The sequence below is a fragment of the Ceratotherium simum genome, chromosome X (assembly GCF_057802395.1).
Source record: "Ceratotherium simum simum isolate JZ-2026a chromosome X, ASM5780239v1, whole genome shotgun sequence".
In the NCBI taxonomy this organism is placed as follows: domain Eukaryota; kingdom Metazoa; phylum Chordata; class Mammalia; order Perissodactyla; family Rhinocerotidae; genus Ceratotherium; species Ceratotherium simum.
In genome coordinates this window covers 8780860-8803925 of record NC_141940.1, presented here as the reverse complement: position 1 = coordinate 8803925, position 23066 = coordinate 8780860, and the positions used below count along the sequence as shown (strand labels likewise).

The following is a 23066-nucleotide window of genomic DNA, read 5'->3' as shown; positions in this document are numbered from 1 at the left end:
AGGGATTTGCCTCCCTTTTAAGGAGACTTCCCAGAACTCCCAAATGACACTTCCACTCTCGTTGGCCAGAACTTAGTCACATGGTCATACTTAGCTGTAAAAAAGTTTGGTAATGATAGTCTTTATTCTCAGAAACAACATGCTGGAATAAAAATTGGGCTTCTTTGACTCAGCAAGCAATGGAGAACAGACACTGAAAGGCTACTAGCAATGTCTGCTGCAATAGCTTTTGCTTGTATTAAGGTCTGTCTTAAGACTTCTGAGGACAACTTTATATTTACAAAGAATGACAGTCACTTCTATTACCAGTGACTCTAGGATTCAGGGAAATGACATGTCTATATGGTGTCTGGTTTCTTGGTAGATTATGCCACATGTAGCAGAAATCTGATCTTAAATCTAAGCCACATTTACCACAGGGAACCAGACAGGTCTGGGTATTTTTAGCTAACCCACGGAGCAAGCTTGCCAGAAATCTACTTGTGTGAAGGACTGAGGAGATTCTAGGCAGAGAATTCACCTTAAGGAAAGAGTCGTTCATTCGTTGTTTTCATTTCATTCATTTATTCAAGAAATATTTCTTGAGTATACACTCTGTGCCAGTCACCAAACATACAACAGCAACAACAAACACAGTTCCTACATACAGACCCTCCAATATAGTGGGGGAGGTAGCCGTTAAAAAAAAAGGAAAAGGAAATAATATATAAAATAACTAAATACATTGATATAAATAGCGTTAGATGCTACGGGGAAAAAAAGAAGCAAGAGTCTGCAAGATAGAAGAAAAATGAGCACCTACTCAGAACACTGAAGACAAGGTGACAAGAAAAGGTGTTTATTACAAAGATGTGGCTTGTTTTTATTGTGGAAAAATTGAAAACAACTTAGATGTCTATTAATTAGGGAACTGATAAGTATAATTTGGTATATTTATATGATGACTACTATATAGCAGTTAAGCTGAGTTAATTAGATTTCTATGCATCAGCATGGAAAGATCTAAAAGAAATGTTAAATTAAAAAAACAAAGAATACACATACAGCACTACAGCACTTTCTCACAAGACAAGCCTATATATTGTCCATCGAAAAATATGTCTATGTAAAGGTATACAAAGCGGACTGGAAGTCTACACATCGATGTATTTCCCTTTGGTGAGAGGTGGAAGGAATGCAACTGGGATGGGATGCAAAGCTGACTTCCCCTGCATCTTCACATGTTTATGTTTATGTTAATAATATTGTTCATATTGGCTTTAGGTCCTACAGGATCAATTGGAGTGGTGGGAACAAAGGTGTTTGCTATGCTATACTCTGTATTCCTCTTCTCTCTCTCTTTCCTTTTTAAATCTTTCATCCTTTTAATTCTCGAAAAAAAAAGCGATAAAGAACTTTTTAGCCTACCCAGGACCAAGGATTCTACTGCTAATATTTTCCCTTGGACTCATACATTTTTGTTATGCCACTGTCTATATTCATGTCACAAAGTATAAAGGACAATTCAATTCACACACACACACACACACACACACACAGACGTGCACATTCTCACAAACCAGGTGAAGCTACCACAGGAACATTGGTCTTGCTATGATAAAGATTATTACCTCATAAAACCTCTAAATCCAGTTACTTTTGATATATCAGACATTTTCCGAGTTTAAAAAGAATGCATACAATTTATGACTAAGCAGAATTGACCTTGAGGAAGCACCAAATGTAGCATTTCCTCTTGCTTTGAAGTTGTTAAAAGAATTTCAATTTTGACAAACTATGAGCCAGATCATGCTACTCACTTAGATAAAAGATACTAATGGTCAATTTTTCTCTCAATTAATTAATAAAGAATTAGAGCCTACAGCAATGTCCATAAGGAGTTCACTAGGTTACAGACATTTTGTACTTTGAGTAGATCAAATTACCATGGAAAGAACGAGGGTGCAGTCAAAAGCTCCTATGCTAACAGTAGCTATAATTGATTGACTGTCTACTGTTGGGATTTAGGGGTGTTAGCTGTTCCCTCTTTTAAATCCCCTGTGGGTTCAGAAGTAATTGAGAAGTAAATGAAGGTATCAGATAGATAGAGATCAAAATACTGGCTTCATAATGTTAACGTTGAATTCAATAATTTGGTTAGGTCCTATGGCCACAGTTGATGTGGTAATGATGGTATTCCTTATTTTCTGGACCAAGCTAAGGACCCTGGAAGGAGAACATGGTTCCTTTTTCATCTACCAAATATCAGGCACACTATGAAACATTTTATATCTGTTGTCTATGTTTCGCACAGCAACCCTCGCAAAGTCAGCATAATTATCCAGACTTTACAAAAGAGGAAAGTGAGACTCAGAGAATTTAAGTAACTTGCCCGAACTCACTCTCTTTGTTAGATGGTTCAGCATACAGGTCTGTACGACTCCAAAGCCCACATACTTTCTACTATCCGCACTGCATACCAATTAAATCACCTGATTTCCCTTGAAAATAATTATAGTAATGTAGATGGGGCATGAAAATGTCAGTAGTTCTTTCGACTTTCTTGGATAATTGGTACTTGTCAATCACGTGCATTTGATTCAGTATTAGATTATGCCAAACGAAATGTCTCTTCACAAAAATTTATTGTTTAGTTTTAAGTTAATTCACCTTTGTTACTCTGAAAGGCTAAGTCCCATCCTGCCTTGGGTGTGTACACACAGTACCTATTAGCAATTAAAATGAGTTACAAATGTGTCAAGAAGAGATCCTGCTACTGAAATCCAGGTCAGGTTACTTGAAATGGATATATATCTTCCTCTTCTAAATGTTAATTAGATTTTCTATTTTATCTTCAAAAGTTTCTAGCAGAAATTTTCTTGAAGTTGACACTTATAGGTCAAGAGAGCTTCAAGATAGAGTCCTCAGCCCCCATACTTAACGAAGCCTATTCTGAAGGGTTTATGTAACTTTACTTAAAATTTTGAAAAGAAGAAGAAAGCAAAATGAAAAAAAAAAACAAAACTATTATGGACCCTGGTCTCCCTGCAATATCCTCAAAATTATTCAGTAGCCCTAGTAAATAATAACACGAAAAGTACGCTACTTCAGATTCCATTAAATTTGACATTTTACCATCTATGTGCCAATGATAAAGTAAACCTTTCAAACTCAGCCGAGGTCTGTGCTCATTTTTTTTTCAATTCAATAAGTATTTATCAAGCATTTTATTCCATTTTATATAGTTTTCACCCAAAGCACAAATAAATAGCAATAAATTTTTAGTCAACAGGGTTTGAAAATAAAATGCTATTGCTTCATGTGGCTGACCAACAAGCCACTTTTTATGGGCATATTGTAACATGGTTCATGAGCAGAGTGTATTGTGCTGCATTGAATGTTTTTTTGTTTTTGTTTTTTTTTTTTTGTGAGGAGATCAGCCCTGTGCTAACATCCGCCAATCCTCCTCTTTTTTTGCTGAGGAAGACGGCCCTGGGCTAACATCTGTGCCCATCTTCCTCCACTTTATATGGGACGCCGCCACAGCATGGCTTGCCAAGCAGTGTGTCGGTGCGCGCCTGGGATCCGAACCAGCGAACCCCGGGCCGCCGCAGTGGAGCGCGTGCACTTAACTGCTTGCGCCACCGGGCCGGCCCCTGTGCTGCATTGAATTTTAATGCTGATTGTCAATAAAAAAAATTCTAAAACCAAAGTGTCAAAACATCAAACAACCAAGCAGAGGCATTTATGAGAGTTGGGAGACCTGAGTTTTACTCTTGGCTCTGCCTGTGTGACTTAGAATAAGTCATTTCACCTCTCTGAGCCTGAGACGAGTTTCCCCATCTATAAAATGAAGATGTTGGACTAGAACTGGCCCTGCAGGTTGCATCAGGTCCCCTTGAGAGTCCTATAAAAATACCATTCCCAGACTCGACCTCTGGAAAATTCCATTGAGTCTGGAGTGGGGTCCAGAAATCTGCCTGTTTACCAAGGGCCCAGGGAATATGGCTGCTGGAGGTGCACACAAACCACACTGTAAGGTACACTAAACCTAAATCCCCTTCCAGCTCTACCATTCTGCTAGTCTATAGAAAATTCAGTAGAAACAGCAATCATGATGGCATCTTTTTTGCAGAAACTTTGATGTGGTGTTGGCCCATTTCAATTAATCATTTTCTCAGGATATAGACTGCTCCTGTGGTGTTTATAGTTTTCTTTAACAAAACATCTAATTGCGGGGCCGGCCCAGTGGCCTAGTGGTTAAGTTTGTGTGCTCCACTTTGGCGGTCGGGGTTCGGTTCCCAGGCGCGGACCCACACCACTCATCAGCCATACTGTGATGGCAGCTCACATACAAAGTAGAGGAAGATTGGCACAGATGTTAGCTCAGGGCAAATCTTCCTCAACAAAAGAAACAAAAAACATCTAACTGTGAATGAAGGAATTCCCAAATCAACTTTAAAAAAGAAAAAAGGAAGGAGGGAAGAAAGCAAGGAAGAAAAGCAGGCAGGCAGGCATATACACAAAACACAAATTCTCAGGCTGTGAAGTGTTTTTAGTCAACATCTATACCCAGAATAATCACTGACATTTTGCAAGTAGAAAATTCTTAAAGATGACCAATTACTTTGGTATTTCAATGAAAGACAACAATTGAACATGTGTGAAAGAAATTTTGTAAATCTGCAGAGTTTAATTGTAGATCACTGCTTCCACTCCCCTGTATTTTCAGATCTGTCTACATAGAATTATTAGTGATATTAATATATCATAGTAGTTTTTTTAATTACTTAAGGTTATATTGCATATTAATACTGAAAATGGATCAAGAATCTGGATAATTTAACTCCATATAGGAATTATGGTTCATTAGGGTTCTAGGACTCTACTTTAGACAAACCACTTAATAATCAGTGGAGAAGCCCAATTTGATGACCAGGTGGCCTATGATCAATAACACCACTACAGTTCGATTAAATTTGGCTAATGGCCATAGGAAGGGTAACAAGTGAACAATTTCATTGTTGCCCAATACACCCCAATGTTGTCAATGTAAATCACGGTGGATCTGTTCAGACCCTTGAGTAAATCATATATTTGAATTCCAAGCAACTGGAACCTTACAGTAGGGACTCAGGCTTATCCAATATTATGTACTATTTATTTGTATTCCAGAGATAGGGGTTATCTTAGGTTGAGTTATTATATTTTATAAAAATTGTAAGCAGAACATCGATTCATTAATTTGACTATTGTCCTTCCTTGCTGCAAACAATAACCAGTATTCATCATTTAGCAATACTGTCCACGTCTTCTTAAATATTAGTATTTCTATTGAAAAATACATTAAAATAAAACCATTCAATATATTTAAATTATGGCAAATAAGTTGTCTAGTTCAAATAGTGTCATTTCCTGTCCTGTACCAACTAGATCTCTATATAAAGGGCTAAAGGATCAGCATGCTGAATTCATTATTCTGAAGCAATGATGTGTAGCAAAAAATGAGCTTGCTTTTGCCTCTTTTCAAAATATTAGTAAAGTGACACTGATCTCACTACTGTACTTGAGCTGCTGTGGTGATGCCCAGAGTGGAGGACAAATCTGGTAATGATTATGCCTCCAGTTTTGTCATGGTTTCCTGTGGTTGCCCCAAAGTGCTTTTGAGAAACTCCATATGGTTCCGCCACCCCAGATACACTTCGGGCTATTTTTCTGAGAGAACTTCAGGGATATTTAGGTTATCAAAAATGTTGTGAAATTTGAAGCTTTTTTATTCCTTTTTAATTTGCCTAAGAACCACACTCGAACCGCATACAGATGCAAACGTTGTTTGACGTAAGTCCTGGGGCCATTACATTTGACTCAGAGGTCACCTCACCCGCAGTAATCAGGTAAATAGGGGTGTGTGCTGGTTGTCATTGTAATGTCACCTATGAAACTTCCTGGAAGATGAAAAATGGAAGGAAAAGAAGAGAACTGATATCACATCTGAATAATAAATCTTCAAGATTCAAGGTAAAAAAAAAATTTCTCCACTCATTGATTTGCAATGGTGGTTGAATGCTGCAGCCAGCTACTACTCGGAAATGATTTTATTTACTTTCTAGATATTACTCACCTCACTCTGAACCCATGATTTCTAAACCCTGCTTCATTTTGTGCAAATCACAACTTCAGGATAGATCTGGAGTGTGTCATCCTTGCTATTTTTCAATATTAATAGCCTAGTTCTTTTCACAAATGGTGACTTTTTTAAAAATCAGGAATACTTAATGCAAATCCTTAGTAGCTGTTCTTCTGGCTGTAACTCTTTAGAACTGGGAGTCTTGCGTGCAGACATTTTTGAATGTTCCAGCAGAGTCAGCATTAAACTCTCTACCACAGCACATACTTTACCATATATTTATACTAGCCAAACAAAAATACATAAAGAAAATCAACAGAACTTAGTACAGAGGCTCAGCTGCATTATACCATTCCAATAATGTGCAATGTCAAACCCAATAAATTTGGTTTCCTGCTGAACACATTAGGTTGTAACTCCAGACCAAAACATAACTTCCAGCTGCAGTGAGATTAATAGGCTGGAATGTGTCGGGATAAATGAAATACCTACTAATGCCGTTCTAAGGCTTACCTGTAAAATCTGTGGCTTTTGCCGTATATTTTCATTCCCCAGTCCACTAAGCTTAAATACAGGTCTTACTGATGAATCACTAGACTCAATCAACAAGGAGGGAGCGCTAGACCTGTTAGGCAGCAGGTGCCATCACTAAGTGACACTTGATACAATTGGTTGAACACCAAAATTTTTTCTATAACTTCGCACCAATGCACATCTTTCTTTCTCTATTTCTATTCTTCCCCTTTTTCTTTACTGCCCCCTTTCTCTGTTCAGTGCCATTTTTCCTTTCTCCCCTGCCCGATCCAGTATGTCAGTGTTTTCCAAACTGAGAGACAACCTATTAGTCACTCATAAAATCAATTTAGTAGTTCACAGCCAGCAATCTTTTAAATCTACTACAATGGAATATTTCAGGATGCATGGCTATGACAAGGGTAATACTGTTTCAGAAACTTGTGTTTCAAGCCATGACTGTGCGCTGGGTCACGATGGCAAATATATTTCTTCATGAAGAGCAGCACCAGTATGCATTGCCTGCCTCCACTGATGGTCCTTGGGGCATAAGAGGTGGCAGGCTGCACAGGGTAGTAGATCACAAAGCAGGGCATCAGGGAGCCCAGGACCTTGCTCTCGTTCTGTCCCTAAGTCATAATATACATTATGTACATTGTTTTCCTTCAATTTGTTTAAGTGTTAAATAAACATAAAATGTTTATACACAAATACACATACAAATACATATACTATACATACATAAAACAAATAACATATATATATATATATAAGACACATACATGTTATATATATATATGTATATATATATGCCATATATATATACACACACACATATATATGGCATGCTAGTGCTACTGGAGAGAGGTGGAGGCCAGGGATGCTGCTACTCCTCCAACAGTGCACATGACAGCCCCCCACAACAAATAATTATCTGGTCCGAAATGCCAATAGTGCCGAGGTTGAGAAACTCTGATATATGCAGATGTCCAAATATTTGGAAAAATCTAGGGAAAAAATGGAATGTTTTTAAGTTTTCATTTGAATGTCTGACATCATATCGCTCCAATCAGAATCATAAGTAACTTTCTAATCCTGATTCTATTATCCAATTTAAATTAAAATGTTGCTTTCTCACTAAACTCATTGTTTTGTATACTTTACTGATTTAAGAAGTGAATTTAGGAATCCCTCACTTCAAGATCTGCCCCCACATATGTGTACCACGGCACAATTGTCAAGGGCTTTTGTATGAATCCTGTCCTTACTGACTCCATATGCAGGAGCTAGTCCCCAGTTTTACAGGTGGGGAAACAGAGAGAGGTGCAGTGCCTGCTCAGGACCCTCTGCGAGTAAGAAGCAGAGGTGGGACTTGAACCCAGGTCATTGGTCTCCAAGGGTTTGGATACGTGTTTGATTAAAAGACAAACTACTCTGGGTCTTGGCCCAGCACTATTCCAACCAGGCCAACATGCTTGCCAAAATAATTAAAATAATTGAATTGGATTTAAAAATATCCACACTTTCAATAGCATCAAGATCCAAAGTCTACAATATCCTTTAAACTATAATTACTGGTATTAACGGCATGTCCTCTGTTGCATTTCTTTATTTAGGAATTTGTCTGTCTCTGTCTGAACTCTTCTTTGCCCTTTGTTTCAAAAGGGACAGTATTCTCTGAAAACACCTTATATCTGTTTTAGAATTACTGACTCTGCATGACGTTTCTACTTTGTCTTCTTTCTCTTTTATTTTTTAAAGCTTTCCAGCTCTGGGTAGGTATGACAAAGGTAGAGGCAAGCTCAGGCAAACTATGTACTACATAGTAATTGGGCAACATTTGCTTCGTCTTAGAAATGAATGCACATTTTTTAATTCACCCTAGATGAAATTTCTGATTTTCTCCTATTCTTAGAATGAAATTATAAAAATCCAAGCAAAATTTAACTTTATTTCTCTATTTCCCCACTAGCATTACAGTCAGGGATCTCTAAGCCCTTTAAGTAATAAGAACTAATCAATAGAGAACAGCACACAAACATAGAGATACATTTACAATGCCACTACACCAAAGGATTAATCATGCCATTTTTATTAATTACAAAGTGCATTAAAATGCATGTCTTTGATATTCAATTATTTCAGGAAATTTTCTCCTAGCAAAAACTTTTAGAAAAATCAGTATAAAGCAGCTTTCAAATAAATTGGTACATTTAAAACTTTCACACACTTCAAGCTCTCTTCTACTGTAATTATCTATGCAACAACCCTCACAGAAAGTTTTGTATTGCTCATCATTTTTCGTCTGTGTGCATTCAGGGCACCCTTCGAAATCGCCACCCACCTACTTAAACATTTTATGCTGACAAAAAGAAAAGTCTGCTCTTTCTCATTGTATCTTACTCTCAGTGTGGTCTCGTGTGGGAAGCAGGCTGCTAAATGCTTCTCTGAGAGCTGGTAAACACGTTAGCTTTGCTTACAAGGCTAACTACAATTGATGCATGCCATATTTTACATGTTTCTACTGGAGCAAACTAAAATGTTGGTTTTTACCACTGATACCGTGTTCGTCATCTAATCTGTGTACATCGCTTTTCTGTATGTTCCCTTTGGCTAGGGACACACCACGCTTCCCAGTAAACTGTCTCCTGTTTTCAGCGTGACTGTCTCATTATTTCTGCCTTTGAATGGCTTCTTAGCTCTGAGTTGGGTGATTGTTTATAGCATCCATTAAATAACTACACGAAAAGATGACACAGTCAGAAATGAGGTAAAGACAGAGAGGAAACAGCATTAACTGTTCCCAGTTAGTAATAATATGATGTGCCCAGGCCACTCCTAGAGTCTGTAGCAAACAGCATGGTGGATGTTTCCCACAAATGAGGATCTTAATAAAGCGGGGCAATGTTTCTGAACATGTACCTGTAAATACCCTGCTCATGTGCACACGTGAGAACTGTGTGCTTCTGAAATTGCTTATTTGAAAGGCAGGGAAATCTCAAAAAGGCTTTCTCAGGAATGAAGTAAAGGGAACAGTAATGATCCTTAAAACCTCAGAGATACTATAAGAGATAATTCTTTGGACTATTACTAAAGTAAACTCTGCCTATGTTCATAATATGAGATCATCAGTAATTTTCTTTTAAAAATGCCCAGCGTGGTCTCCTTAGAAAACCATCATGAAAAGAAAGCCAAGAAGAGAAGGAAGGAGCACAAAATATTCCCCAGAGTAAGCACAAGAATGAAGCGGAAGTCAGTGCTGTGAGAACCTGGTTTAAATGTATAGGAAATAACCTTGAAAACAGACAAATCCCAGGGCAGATTCATTAGCAGGTGAGCAAATTTTTGCTCATAATTTTGCACCCCTCTCCTCTCCTCCCCTTCTATTCTCTACCACCAAGCTTGTGGGTATTCCAAAGAATTGGGGACTTTACAGACTCTGGAGTGGGTATGAAAAGGACAGGGGGCAGTGACGACTTGAACTAAAGCCACTCTCCTCCAGGATTGAGGGGGAAAATGTCTTGATGCCATCAAATAAACACCCTACTCCTGGATTAAATTAGTACGACTCTAACTTTGTCCCGAATCCCCTGGGAGAGACAGGGGAGATCCTAGGGAAAGCACGTCCTGAGGGGAACTGCAAAGCTCTTGGCCCAAACTTCACCTCCCTCTCAAACTCCAGTGACCCTTTCACTGAGCGCCTTCCTTTAATCGAATCACAAACACCTGGACTACTAATAAGAGGAAAAAGAAAGGAGGAAAGGGAAGGGAGGATGACAAAACCTATGCTCTAGTAGTTCCAGACAATGACGTGAAGAATAAAAAGAATCAAACGAAACCAGGGACTGGAACGCTGCTAAGGGCGTGCTTTTGTTAACACACTTGCACAATTCTAGCTCAGCTCTATATTATATGGAAATTCCTTGTTTACCACCCTCGTAGGAGGTCCTTAAATATCTGCCTGCGAACTCCAATGATTGGGCGCTTACTAGTTAGGGGAGGCAGCCGTCCCGAGGGTGTCCAGCTCAGAGGGCTGGCTGCTCTCTCGCTTGTCCTTAACTTCCACCCAGTGGTCTTAGCCTCCCCTCGGATGTAGTACCGACCGAGTGCCATCCTTATTTCACTTGACCGAGTCAGAGCTGCAGCCCACGGTGGAAGCTGCAAGCGCTGGGCAGAGTTCCAGGCGAGAGGGGCCAAGAGGAGTGAGCAGCGCTCCGCGTCGCTTGTCAGAGAAATGGAGCAGCGGCTCCTTTGTGGGCTGGTACATCCCCCTCCCGGGTGAACAGCGGGGACATTTGATCTGCGGGGTGATTGATAAGTGCGGGAGAGGGACCGCCGTCCCTCCCTCCTTCTCCTCCTCCTCCTCCTCCTCTCTCCCGCTCTTCTGCCCTCCTCCCTCCAGGCGCCCTCCCTCCTTCCTGCCAGAAGCGCTGCCCGGTGGCGAGCGGCTCCAGTGGGGATCTGACTGCCCTGGGGGCGCCGCCCGCGCTCGCCGCCGTGCCCTCGCTCCTGGGCCGCGCCGGTCCGAGGCTGTGCCGGCTCCCGCGCCTCCTCGGGTCGCGGATGCTGCGGGCGCCTCCGGGGGAAGCTCCGGGCGGCGCGCTCGCTGGGTAAGTTCTGAGCACTCGGGAACGCCGTGACGACGCGGCCGGCGAGCTGGCTCCGCTCGGCCCCTGCCTTCCCGGGCCGCCTCCCCTCGCGGAGGGCATGGGCGTGGGAAGACTGGGCGCCCTCAGCCCTCGCCTCCCATCCCCTCCCGGGCTGCTCGCTCCGGGACCGTCCGCGCGGGCGTGGTCGGGCTCGGGGCGTCGCGCAGCCCCGCGGCCACCGCCGCGGAGGACGGCCCCTGCGCCCGATGTGGCTGCGGCTCCCGAAGAGAAGGCTCCGCCCGCCCGCGGTGCCCAGGCCCGGGACGAGGGCAGCGCGCGTGGCCGTCGGGGCTGCGGACCCCCGCGCCGGGCGCCGGGCGTCTAGCAGCGAGGGGGAGGGCAGATAGGGCTGCGCTAGCGGCCGGTGCCCGGTGCCCGGCGACGGGGTACTCGCCGAGCTCCCTGGTCGCCCAGAAGAGTCCCTCAGGAATGGCATTCACCCGGGAATGGGAGAAGGCGGCCGTGGACAGGAAGTTGACCCCCGCCCCCCACCGCAGCCCGGCTGGACTCCCGTAATCCCCCTGGTGGCCTGCGGGCGGCCGGGTCGAAGGGGGGCTGTCCGCCCGCCGGCACTCACCGCGCCCTGTGGAAGCACTGGCGACCCGAGCCAGGCTCTACTCGGTTAGATGCCAGAGAGACTGAGGTGACGAAGTCCCCGTTTATGCCTCCCTCGCCCCAGCGAGGACAGGGAGCGTGTGCCTTATTTTAGCGTCCGCCTCTGCCTCCCTTGGGCTCCCAGTTCACCAAGAACCTTCCCACCGCCTTATAAGCCCGCTCTCCTAGCGGCGTGCTGCGGCGGTTCCTCCCGAGACGCCGGGCCAAAGGAAACTTCCTTCAAGTGCTTTGCCGGGGTTGAGGTTGATTCGTTCCCAATAACTATGTTTGGAAAAGCGGCTGTGGAAGCTCAGCCAGCTAGCTTACCACCGCATTTCCTTCACTCTATAACTGTCAAGAATTTCAAGCGCCCCCAGCTTCCTCCCCAATCTCTATCTGAAATTCCTAAGAAAATAGTCTCTATCCTCAAGGAGTATTGACAGCATCATCTATGTCTTGAAGGAAATGACTATATTTGAGAACTAAAACCAATATTCGATATTTCACCTTCAAATACAATTTCTAAAAAAGACACATTTCGGTAAACCACCACCACCACTATTTAAGTTTGGGTAGATAGTTCTTCTCTAATTCACATTAAGCAGCAGTGAGCTTTTTGGAAAGCTGCTGGACTGGGACTCAGAATCCCTGGGTTCTGTTTCTAATTTTATAGATTCTTGAACTTAAGCAAGTCAGCACTTTCCCTGGTTGAGGAATGTCCTCATCTATAAAATGAATCTGATTTCAAAGGTCTTGTCCAGCTCTCATGTTGGCTTCTACTTCAATGAAATATTAACCTAATTAATAAATGGTTGTTAAATGAATGACTGAATAAACCATATCTCTCTAGGAACTATGCATATTTAATATTTGGAGATATGTAGAGACAAATGCCCCTTTGCTATGAAAGGAAGCTTAATAGTGCTCACACTGCATCACTCTGCTTGCATTTAATGATGCAATTGCAATGGACAGTAGGAGGCTATCACAGGGCTGCCCCCTCCCCCTCTGAGGGAAGCTCATCTCAATGTTGCCCTTTGGCATAGAGAAGGAAAATTTGAGGCCCCAGAAAGGAAGGATCTTGCCCAAGACGGAGCAAGAATACAGGATGGGCAGGGGGCTCATGATGTCTGGTCCAAGGCTCTTTCTGGAAGGAGAAGGAGCGGGAAAGGAGAAAGCTCGAGAAAAATTCCAGAAGAGACAACCAGAGCCACAGGTTGCCTTAGTGCCTAAGTTTATAAACTATCTCGAGTCCTTCTTGGGGAGGAAAGAGCTTGTGCAAGCTGAACAAGCCTAGCACTTGAGCTTAACAGGGAAGGAGGAGGGGAGAAGCAAGGGGGCTTTCAGTTCTCAGACGGCTCATTTTGCCTATGTGATTGTCTCTATTCCGCATTTGGTCTAGCAATGGGACCCTGTGTTGACTCTGTCTGCAGCAGCCTGGGCCTGAAGAGGAGGGGAAAGCAAGCTGAAATGTTTTACAGGACAGGCACATGGCTTGGTCAATTCCTTTTTCCACTCTCTTGCATTCCCTCCTTTTCCTGCCTCATTTCCCCCATCCCCACCAGAGGCAGCCCCTGACCCTTCCCGGCAACAGCGGACATTCACATCTAGCAAATGGACTCCACACTGGGAGACTCCTGGGTCCAGGGGACCTTAAGATAATTAAGAAAAAATGAGATAATGAAAGCAAAAACGAAACACCTGGCCATTAATAATGCTATGGAAAGATTATCTGAATCCGATTGAATCTCAGAGCTGGGAGGGCCCGTATAGTCCACCCTCTTTTGCCAATGAGGACGGGAAGATCCAGAAACAAGTGACATACCTGGCAACAGAGCTAGATCAGAACCCAGGCCTATTGGGTCTCAGGCCAGGACTCCTTTCATCTCCCCTTTCTGTCTCAGGAGCCAGTCTTCCTGCATTGCCACCTTCTGTTCTCCTAGCTCCCCTGCCCCTGGAGCCTGGAGGGCTTAGGCACCCTTCTGTGGGCTCCCACTCCCAGCTGAAGCTCAGCCTGGTAGTGCCTTTCTGACACCCACTCCTCTTCTCCTTCCTTCAGGCAAAAAGCACACGTTTAAACCTCATTATCTGACTAAGTATAAACCTCAGGGGGGGAAGGGTTTTGTTGTTGTTGATCTCAGTCTATAAGCTAACATTGAGCTGGCTTTCCGAATCCAGGCAAATATCTATTTGGCCAGTCACCACCCAGAAAGTAATTCTCTCAGCACTGAAACAAAGCTCTGTATGTAAAGCATAAATCCCCTAGGAGAACTCCTCACCCTCCTACACAGACATACTGGTGCGCGCACACACCCCACTCTCCGCACCAAGAGCATCTGAGCTAGGAGGCTGGCAGGCGGGCCCTAGTTCTGTAGCAAAGAGGCATCTCTACACAGACACACACACACACACACACACACACACACACACACCCCTTGCTGGGCAGATCTGGACCCCTGCTTGGGAATCTGTAATGAGACCTCCCAGGAATGGCCAGGAGGGAGGGGCAGGTGGAGAACCACTCAGAAGGGCTGGAGGAGTCCAGGCGGTGCCGGCCCTTTAGCGGGGCCCCTCCTGGAGAACCCCTCTCCAGGAGCTTCGCCAGCCTCTCGCCACCCGCTGGGTTGGAGGTGGAGTAGTTCAGAATCAACTGACGCAGCCCGGATTTGAGCTTTGCAAAGCCACTCGCAGGGAAAGGAAGCATCTGCCCCTCCCTCCCCCACAGCGCGCCCTCAATCCACTGCCTGCCCCCTCCCCCTGTGACGTCACCCTAGCCCTGTCCCGGGGAACCTGCAAAGCCTCTCAAATTCAAACTGCTAGGCGCACTGCTGCCGCTGCCACCGGATTGGAAGCGCGCGCCCAGGCTCGGCCGTCGCCGCCGCCCGCCGACCGGGCCGGCCGGCTCCCCCACCTCCCTACGCAGTCGCACCCCGGGTTCCCGTCGGCTCAGCTTCGCGCCGCTCCAACCCTCCTCTTCCTCTCCTGCCGCCTGCCGGATTTCTAATTTCGGCGCACCCCTCAGCCAAATTAAGTCAACGGAAAGCAGGGCATCCCCCCCGGACGCGGCGTCTCCTTTTACCTTTCCTTCTCTTTCTGAAGATGCTAAACTACCGGCGGACTGCAGAGGAGAGGGGTCCCGTCTTCTCCTGATGTGTGAGTAACCCCCACACCGCCCTATCTTTGCTCTTCCATTCTCCCCCCTCCCCCGCCGCCAGTCCCCTGATTTTCCCACCCCCTTTTTGCGCAGTTAAAAAAAAAAGTAAAGCAATTTCTGCTGCGAGCCCAAGAGGGGCGAGCCGCCCGAGATCTCTTCAAGATACCCCAGGGGAGGAGGAGATGGGCTGGATTTAGTAGGACAACTCTGTTACTAATGACTCCGCGGCTGGCTGCGACCCGCCGGGAAATCAGGTGCAAGCATGTGTGTTCGGGGACGTGTGTGTGGGTGGGCTGGGGCGGGGGAGGGGAGGAGAGAAGAAACCGCTTTGAAAAACGCAGTGATTTCATTTTGCCTTGTGGCCCACTCCTCGCATTCTCCATCCCTCCCACTCCGCCCCCTTGCTTTGCCATTTTAATCGGGCTTCCTTGTTTCTTTCTCCCCCGCATCCTGCTCTCTCCCGCCTCCCCCCCACCAAGGTTTGCCTGTAGGTACCTGAGCTGACACCGACGGTGCCTAAAGATGCTGAGCGGCGTTTGGTTCCTCAGTGTGTTAACCGTGGCCGGGATCTTACGGACGGAGAGTCGCAAAACTGCCAAAGACATTTGCAAGATCCGCTGCCTGTGCGAAGAGAAGGAAAACGTACTGAATATTAACTGCGAAAACAAAGGATTTACAACTGTCAGCCTGCTCCAGCCCCCCCAGTATCGAATCTATCAGCTTTTCCTCAATGGAAACCTCCTGACGAGACTGTACCCGAACGAGTTCGTCAATTACTCCAACGCGGTAACTCTCCACCTAGGTAACAACGGGTTGCAGGAGATCCGAACTGGGGCGTTCAGCGGCCTGAAGACCCTCAAGAGACTGCACCTTAACAACAACAAGCTCGAGGTGCTGAGAGAGGACACCTTCCTGGGCCTGGAGAGCCTCGAGTACCTCCAGGCTGACTACAATTACATTAGTGCTATCGAGGCAGGGGCATTCAGCAAACTGAATAAGCTCAAAGTGCTCATCCTGAATGACAACCTTCTGCTCTCGCTGCCCAGCAATGTGTTCCGCTTCGTCCTGCTGACCCACTTAGACCTGAGAGGGAATAGGCTGAAAGTGATGCCTTTCGCTGGTGTCCTTGAACATATCGGAGGGATTATGGAGATTCAGCTGGAGGAAAACCCATGGAACTGCACTTGTGACTTACTTCCTCTCAAGGCTTGGCTGGACACCATAACTGTTTTTGTGGGGGAGATTGTCTGTGAAACTCCCTTTAGATTGCATGGGAAAGATGTGACCCAACTGACCAGGCAAGACCTCTGTCCCAGAAAAAGTACGGGTGAGTCCAGTCAAAGGGGCAGCCATGCTGACACACACGTCCAAAGGCTGTCACCTACAATGAATCCTGCTCTCAACCCAACCAGGGCTCCAAAAGCCAGCCGGCCACCCAAAATGAGAAATCGTCCAACTCCTCGGGTCACTGTGTCGAAGGACAGGCAGAGCTTTGGACCTATCATGGTGTACCAGACCAAGTCCCCTGTGCCCCTCACCTGCCCAAGTAGCTGTGTCTGCACCTCTCAGAGCTCAGACAATGGTCTAAACGTTAACTGCCAAGAAAGGAAGTTCACTAATATCTCCGACCTGCAGCCCAAACCTACCAGTCCAAAGAAACTCTACCTAACAGGGAACTATCTTCAAACTGTCTACAAGAACGACCTCCTAGAATACAGTTCTTTGGATTTGTTGCATTTAGGAAACAACAGGATTGCAGTCATTCAGGAAGGTGCCTTCACAAACCTGACCAGTTTACGCAGACTTTATCTGAATGGCAATTACCTTGAAGTGCTGTATCCTTCTATGTTTGATGGACTGCAGAGCTTGCAGTATCTCTATTTAGAGTATAATGTAATTAAGGAAATTAAGCCACTGACCTTTGATGCTTTGATTAACCTCCAGCTACTGTTTCTGAATAACAACCTGCTACGGTCCTTACCTGATAATATATTTGGGGGCACGGCCCTCACCAGGCTGAATCTGAGAAACAATCATTTTTCTCATCTGCCTGTGAAAGGGGTTCTCGATCAGCTTCCAGCTTTTATCCAGATAGATCTGCAAGAGAACCCGTGGGACTGCACCTGTGACATCATGGGGCTAAAGGACTGGACGGAACATGCCAATTCTCCTGTCATCATCAATGAGGTGACCTGTGAATCTCCCGCTAAGCATGCAGGGGAGATACTGAAGTTTCTGGGGAGAGAGGCTATTTGTCCAGACAGTCCAAACTTGTCAGACGGAACCATTTTGTCCATGAATCACAACACCGACACACCTCGGTCGCTTAGTGTGTCTCCCAGTTCCTATCCTGAACTGCACACTGAAGTTCCACTTTCCGTCTTAATTTTAGGATTGCTTGTTGTCTTTATCTTATCTGTCTGTTTTGGGGCCGGTTTATTCGTCTTTGTCCTGAAACGCCGAAAGGGGATGCCGAGTGTTCCCAGGAGTGCCAACAACTTAGATGTAAGTTCCTTCCAGTTACAGTATGGGTCTTACAACACCGAGACTCAGGATAAAACGGACGGCCACGTCTATAACTATATCCCCCCACCAGTGGGTCAGATGTGCCAAAACCCCATCTACATGCAGAAGGAAGGAGACCCGGTAGCCTACTACCGAAACCTGCAAGAATTCAGCTACAGCAACCTGGAGGAGAAAAAAGAAGAACCAGCCACACTTGCTTACACAATAAGTGCCACTGAATTGCTAGAGAAGCAGGCCACACCAAGAGAGCCCGAGCTGCTGTATCAGAATATTGCTGAGCGAGTCAAGGAACTTCCCAGTGCAGGACTAGTCCACTATAACTTTTGTACCTTACCTAAAAGGCAGTTCGCCCCCTCATATGAATCTCGACGCCAAAACCAAGACAGAATCAATAAAACCGTTTTATACGGAACTCCCAGGAAATGCTTTGTGGGGCAGTCAAAACCCGACCACCCTTTACTGCAAGCTAAGCCGCAATCAGAACCAGACTACCTCGAAGTTCTGGAAAAACAAACTGCAATCAGTCAGCTGTGAAGGGAAATCATTTACAACCCTATGGCATCAAAGGATGCTGCTCCAAACTGTTGGAAGCACTGCATTTGCTTTCATGTCTGCTTGTGTTCGCCCTTTCCCAGCATCACTGGGGGACTTTGCAAATGTTTGGGGGATGGGGTGAAGCAATGATACTGCTTTTTCAAGTTTTCCTTTAAATTATTTCTCTCCTGCTCTCCCCTCCCACCTTTTTTTCCCTCCTCTCCTTAGGAATCCTCATTGAACATGAATGTTTCTACAATGCATTTTTCATATATTTTGTTTCTTTTTTCTTCTTTTATTTTTCCAGTGTGGGAATGGGAAGAAGAGATTATAGTGAATGAAGAAAGAGTAAGCAAACTTTTCAGATGAAGATGGATATTTTGTAGAAGATCTCCAAAGATCTTTTGAGACTATAAATTCTTTTGTAAATAATGATATATGGTATTTCCGTCTTCAGTTACCAAGTATAGCCACTAGGCATCACTTCTTTGTGTTAAAGTGCCTTTGCACTTTAAGTACATTACTTAAATGTTGCTTTTAGCTTTGATAAATTGAACATATTTTAATGTGTTGTATTTTTGAAATTAAAAACACTGTAAAATAGATCGAAATGTCAGCTATATTAAGTCAACGTACAGTTTGCTTGAGTTATAGAAACCAGCCTGTCATCAAATGATTCTAGTTCTAGGACTTTATAGATTTAACTGTAAAATATCTCCTTTCCTCTGGGTTTGTTCTAAGTAATTTTATTTAAGTCAACTAAGGGAATCTAACAGTGGACTAGAGGTAATAAACCACCTCAGTTGGGATTAGTAATTCATTAATAAAATATATTTAACCCAATATCAGAGTGAATTGAACAATTAATGCCCTTCCGTAAATCATTATTTTACACTAACATGGTCAGTGTTTTAGATTATTTTCCTAATTAAGAGTACATTACACAACTTGTAATATATTTTTTCTGCATTAAATTAGATATTTTTATATATTTAAATGAAAGAGTCTGTATTTCTAACTTTTTAATTGAAATTAATATTTTTTCTGCCTATTGAAATATTTTCTATAAACATACACCAGTAGAGGCCGCCACACACCTCATTTAATAAAGACATAGGAGCCATTAAATACCTTGAAGGAAGACTTCAAAGGTGAGAGTCAAACTTCCCAAGTAAGTTCTCTGCAAATTCAAGGCAGCAGAGACAAATGTATACATTACTTTCTATTTCTTTTAGGATTAAAGGTTAGGGTCAGAATCCTTCTCAATTTTCACATTTTCAGACAAAGCAGCGTTTTCCTCTTCAGTTTATTGAAGCGTTAATGGGGTGCTATCACATCATGTGCTATTTGCATTTCCGAATCGATTAGTAAGTCCCTAACCCCAAGACAGCACGCATCTTGCTTCTTCTGCCTTCTTGAGGCATGTGTTACTTGAATTTTTCCTTGTCAGCTTGAGCAAGCCTTTCTTTTTGGTCTTAGCATTAAAATGATTTTAACTAACCTAGTCTATATAACATTTCTGAAGCCTTATTAGCCTGTAAATAATTTTCAGATGCAAACATTATTGTGTGATTTAAACAAACAGCCCTTCTTTACAACAAAAAATAGTTTTGTTTTGTCTATTGTAAATCCTTATGCAACTGGGATGGTGATCTGCATATAAAGTAGTCCAGCTTTTCAAATCCTTATTAAAGCAATTGATGGCGTCTGAAAGAAGCACACTGTTTCCTTTTCATAAATAGGTTACTGCACATAATAATCCTTTATTATCATGTGGAGATTGAAGTGGATCCTGATATCTTACTTTTAAAGCTTTAAAATGACCAATAGTATGTTGTCTGTCACTATAAACAATTCATGTGATAGGCTTTCAATTAGAAATTACTTAAATCCAAATTATTTGGATTAATAACTACTGGTACAAAATAGTTATTTTTTTTAACAATAGAAGGTAATTGTGTATATATAAATGTAAAGGGCATTCAGGAAAAAATGCCTCTAACAAGCTAAAATCTCTGAATATATACAGTGACAAGCTAACGTGTTCATTCTTTGATTAGAGATCATAATTCCTCTTAAATCTATTAGATCAAAGATGAAAATGGTGGGCTGAAATGATCTACAAGATAGTTCATGTACAGAGATTTTACATTTCATAGAAGAGGAGCAAGAGTATTACGCTAGTTGAACTTGGAGATAGCTCCTGGAAACCATTTTCTCTCTCCTCTTTGAGTGAAGTACTTATATATATTATATGTATAAAAGAGTTTCAAAAACCCTCTTGTGGCTGCTCTCATTTGGTGCAATGATAAATACAGAATACAGAGGTAGGTATTTTGGGAAGTGATTATGAAGGCAAATTTAGTATATATATTCTATTAAAGATAGTTTTTAGGTTTAAACTATGTGACTAGAACTATTGACGTAGTGATTCCACTTCAGTGTTTGTTCTTATTCTCCAGAAAGTAAAGTCATTCCTGTAAAATACCATTATCCATAGAAAAACTAATTCATTAATCTTAAATAGAGATAGCTTAATATTCATTTAGTTACATGATTTTAAAGAGGCCTCCTGGAAGAACAATTCATAAACTCTTTCGCTTCATAATTATGGTTTAATTCTAGATTCTCATGCTTCTTAGATTTGTACTTTATTAGTATTAGATTTTAAGGTGACATTGTTTGAATGTGGTCCAGACTATTTCATCTAAAGGCATAATACACCATATACTTTGAAGCTTTATTTTCTAATGCAATCACAAACACTGAGTTTACTAACTTATTAGCATACCCACTGACTATATTGTTTTGTTTTATCCACTCAAGTGCTTTCAAACATATTTTATTTTAGGATTTTTATTTTTATCTCCTACAGCTGGATTTTGCTATTTCACTTTTATTTCACATGCAGCTTGTAAATGGTATGAGCATCAGCACAGCGAAATGGTTCCAGCCAACAGAATGCGATCTCCCCTGGCCCTGCCTGGAACAGATCTATATGTCTGGCCCTACAAATGACAAATGGTAATTCCCTTTGATTCTAGTTCTTAATTAGTTTCTTTCACTGTTTCTGAATATACCTGTGGCTAAGTTTGTATTGAAACACTCAAAAGCACCACTTCTCAGTCTGGACACAAATGCCAAGAGTCTAATTTGGTTCTGGACTTTGTTCAACCTGTGTGCCTTGTTAGTTTCCTCCAGCAGTTGGTGAGTAAGGAAATGACCCTTCAATATCCTCTGCTTTGTCCTCTGACCTCTAAGGTGATTTAATTTTTCTAAATATTTCCATGTCATCAAGGGCTCAATATTTTATGGATTTTACAAAAAGTGTATAAGGAACGATAGCGAGGTTCTGTGATTTTTCAGACTCTGGAAATTCATTTTAATTGTACACCTTCCAGAAATATACTGGATTGGATGCTAGAGTGAAGAAAGCCTTCCAGACAATTCTCCCAATCCAATCATTTCATTCATTAATTCATTAAATAAATATTTATTGAGTTCTTACTTCCTAGGTGCCAGGCTCTATACTGTGTGCTGAGGGGGCACAGAGATACAGTAGACAGGATCTCTGCCCCACTCCTCCCCTCAGACCCTCCGCAGTGAGCATAGTGCTAATAAAGGAGAACCTTATCTGAATGACAATCACCCAGAGTAAAAGGTGGGAACAGTAATGAAGTACAGGAAGTTGGGTTTTTAAAGGTGATTCTGTGCAATGAAGTATAAAACTGGTATATCATCAATAGACTAGCTACAATGTAACCACCATTAACATCTCTTTAGAGTTACACAGCTAAAAAGGAAAAAAACCCACAAACATAAAATAAAGTAAAATAAAACAAATTTCTGCAGAATAGGGCCCAATATTATGGCCTGAAGATAGCTATATACTTGTGCTATCTAAAGATCTACATTGTAAAGATGAGTCCCAAAATTGTAAATACAAAATCACAAATGTACTTCAACTTTCTGGAATATCCATATTTTAGAGGCAATATTTACTTTATATTTCAGTGGTTTAAAAGATAACATTCTGGCTTAAGTGTCTTTTACCGATACAATAAGACATTAACCTAAATCCTGAGAGAGAAAATTAAGTATTGTATATAGGTGTACTTTGCTTCTCCCAATGGTTGTGCAAAAAGTCACGTGTAAATTGAAGTTTTGTAAATCAAGTTGTATTTTAAATGCATTAGGGGAGCTGCCATTTAGAGGAAACTTGTGAATCCTTTTATAAAGCAGAAAACCATTTTATAATACAAGTAATCACTCTCTAACTTCTCTGTTTTGTATGTTTGGATTTTCAATACCGACTTCGCTTAAAACAGAGCCCACCTGCATAATGAGTGTGTTTTGCCAATGCCGCTTGTGCTACCAGTATCTTGGTTGCTAAGGGCTTATACTTGAAAATCTGCTGCAGTTTTGTGCGAATTGAGCTACCAAGCAATTCTATGACGGCGCAGCAGCATTCCTGAACAGTCTGAGTAGGTAACCCATTTCAACTCAATTGAACACAGGACTCTTCTGCTCAGCAGCGTCTCCTCGCTCAGATGTGGCCATGTTTCATTAGAGGGTAGAGTGACTCCTGTATTCACATCCAATAAAGTGCTTAGAGTCACAGGTTTTATAATAAATATGTTATTATGTAAACATATTGAATTGCATGTGTGTTGGAATTTTTTAGCAGTATTTTAGCTTGAAAATACTTGTACCAATACTGTTAGATTTAGTCGCAAATAACTGTTCTCAAGTTATTGGAATAAATGGCAAATTAAACAAGCTCTCGTGTAAATAGACTTCTGTGCCAAATAGTGACATTGTTTCAAAAAATGAATGTCATATTTTGGGCTATTAATAGGCAAAATGAAATACTGCAAATTGATCAAATGATATTGTGTTTTATTTGATAAACTGTTTACACAGTTATTTTATGCTGTAGTTAGCTTTTAGTTAATAAATAATTATTCACAAAAATGAACATCTGAATTAG

General features: G+C 42.6%; 1 protein-coding gene across 3 annotated transcripts; it reads left to right on the top strand.

The window, feature by feature from the left end:
• The first annotated feature begins 11051 nt into the window (after positions 1-11051).
• Positions 11052-22855, top strand: SLITRK2 (SLIT and NTRK like family member 2). 3 transcript variants are annotated; one of them, XM_087427416.1, is made up of 3 exons: positions 11052-11229; positions 14962-15015; positions 15496-22855. In XM_087427416.1, the coding sequence occupies exon 3, from the start codon at positions 15539-15541 to the stop codon at positions 18074-18076; it is 2538 nt and encodes an 845-aa protein (XP_087283542.1). In that variant the 5' UTR covers positions 11052-11229; positions 14962-15015; positions 15496-15538; the 3' UTR covers positions 18077-22855. The 3 variants fall into 3 exon arrangements, with proteins under 3 accessions (XP_087283542.1, XP_087283544.1, XP_004442286.1); XM_087427418.1 differs by lacking the exon at positions 11052-11229 and adding an exon at positions 15110-15270 and having other exon boundaries at positions 14719-15015; XM_004442229.3 differs by lacking the exon at positions 11052-11229 and having other exon boundaries at positions 14719-15015.
• Positions 22856-23066: the final 211 nt, after the last annotated feature.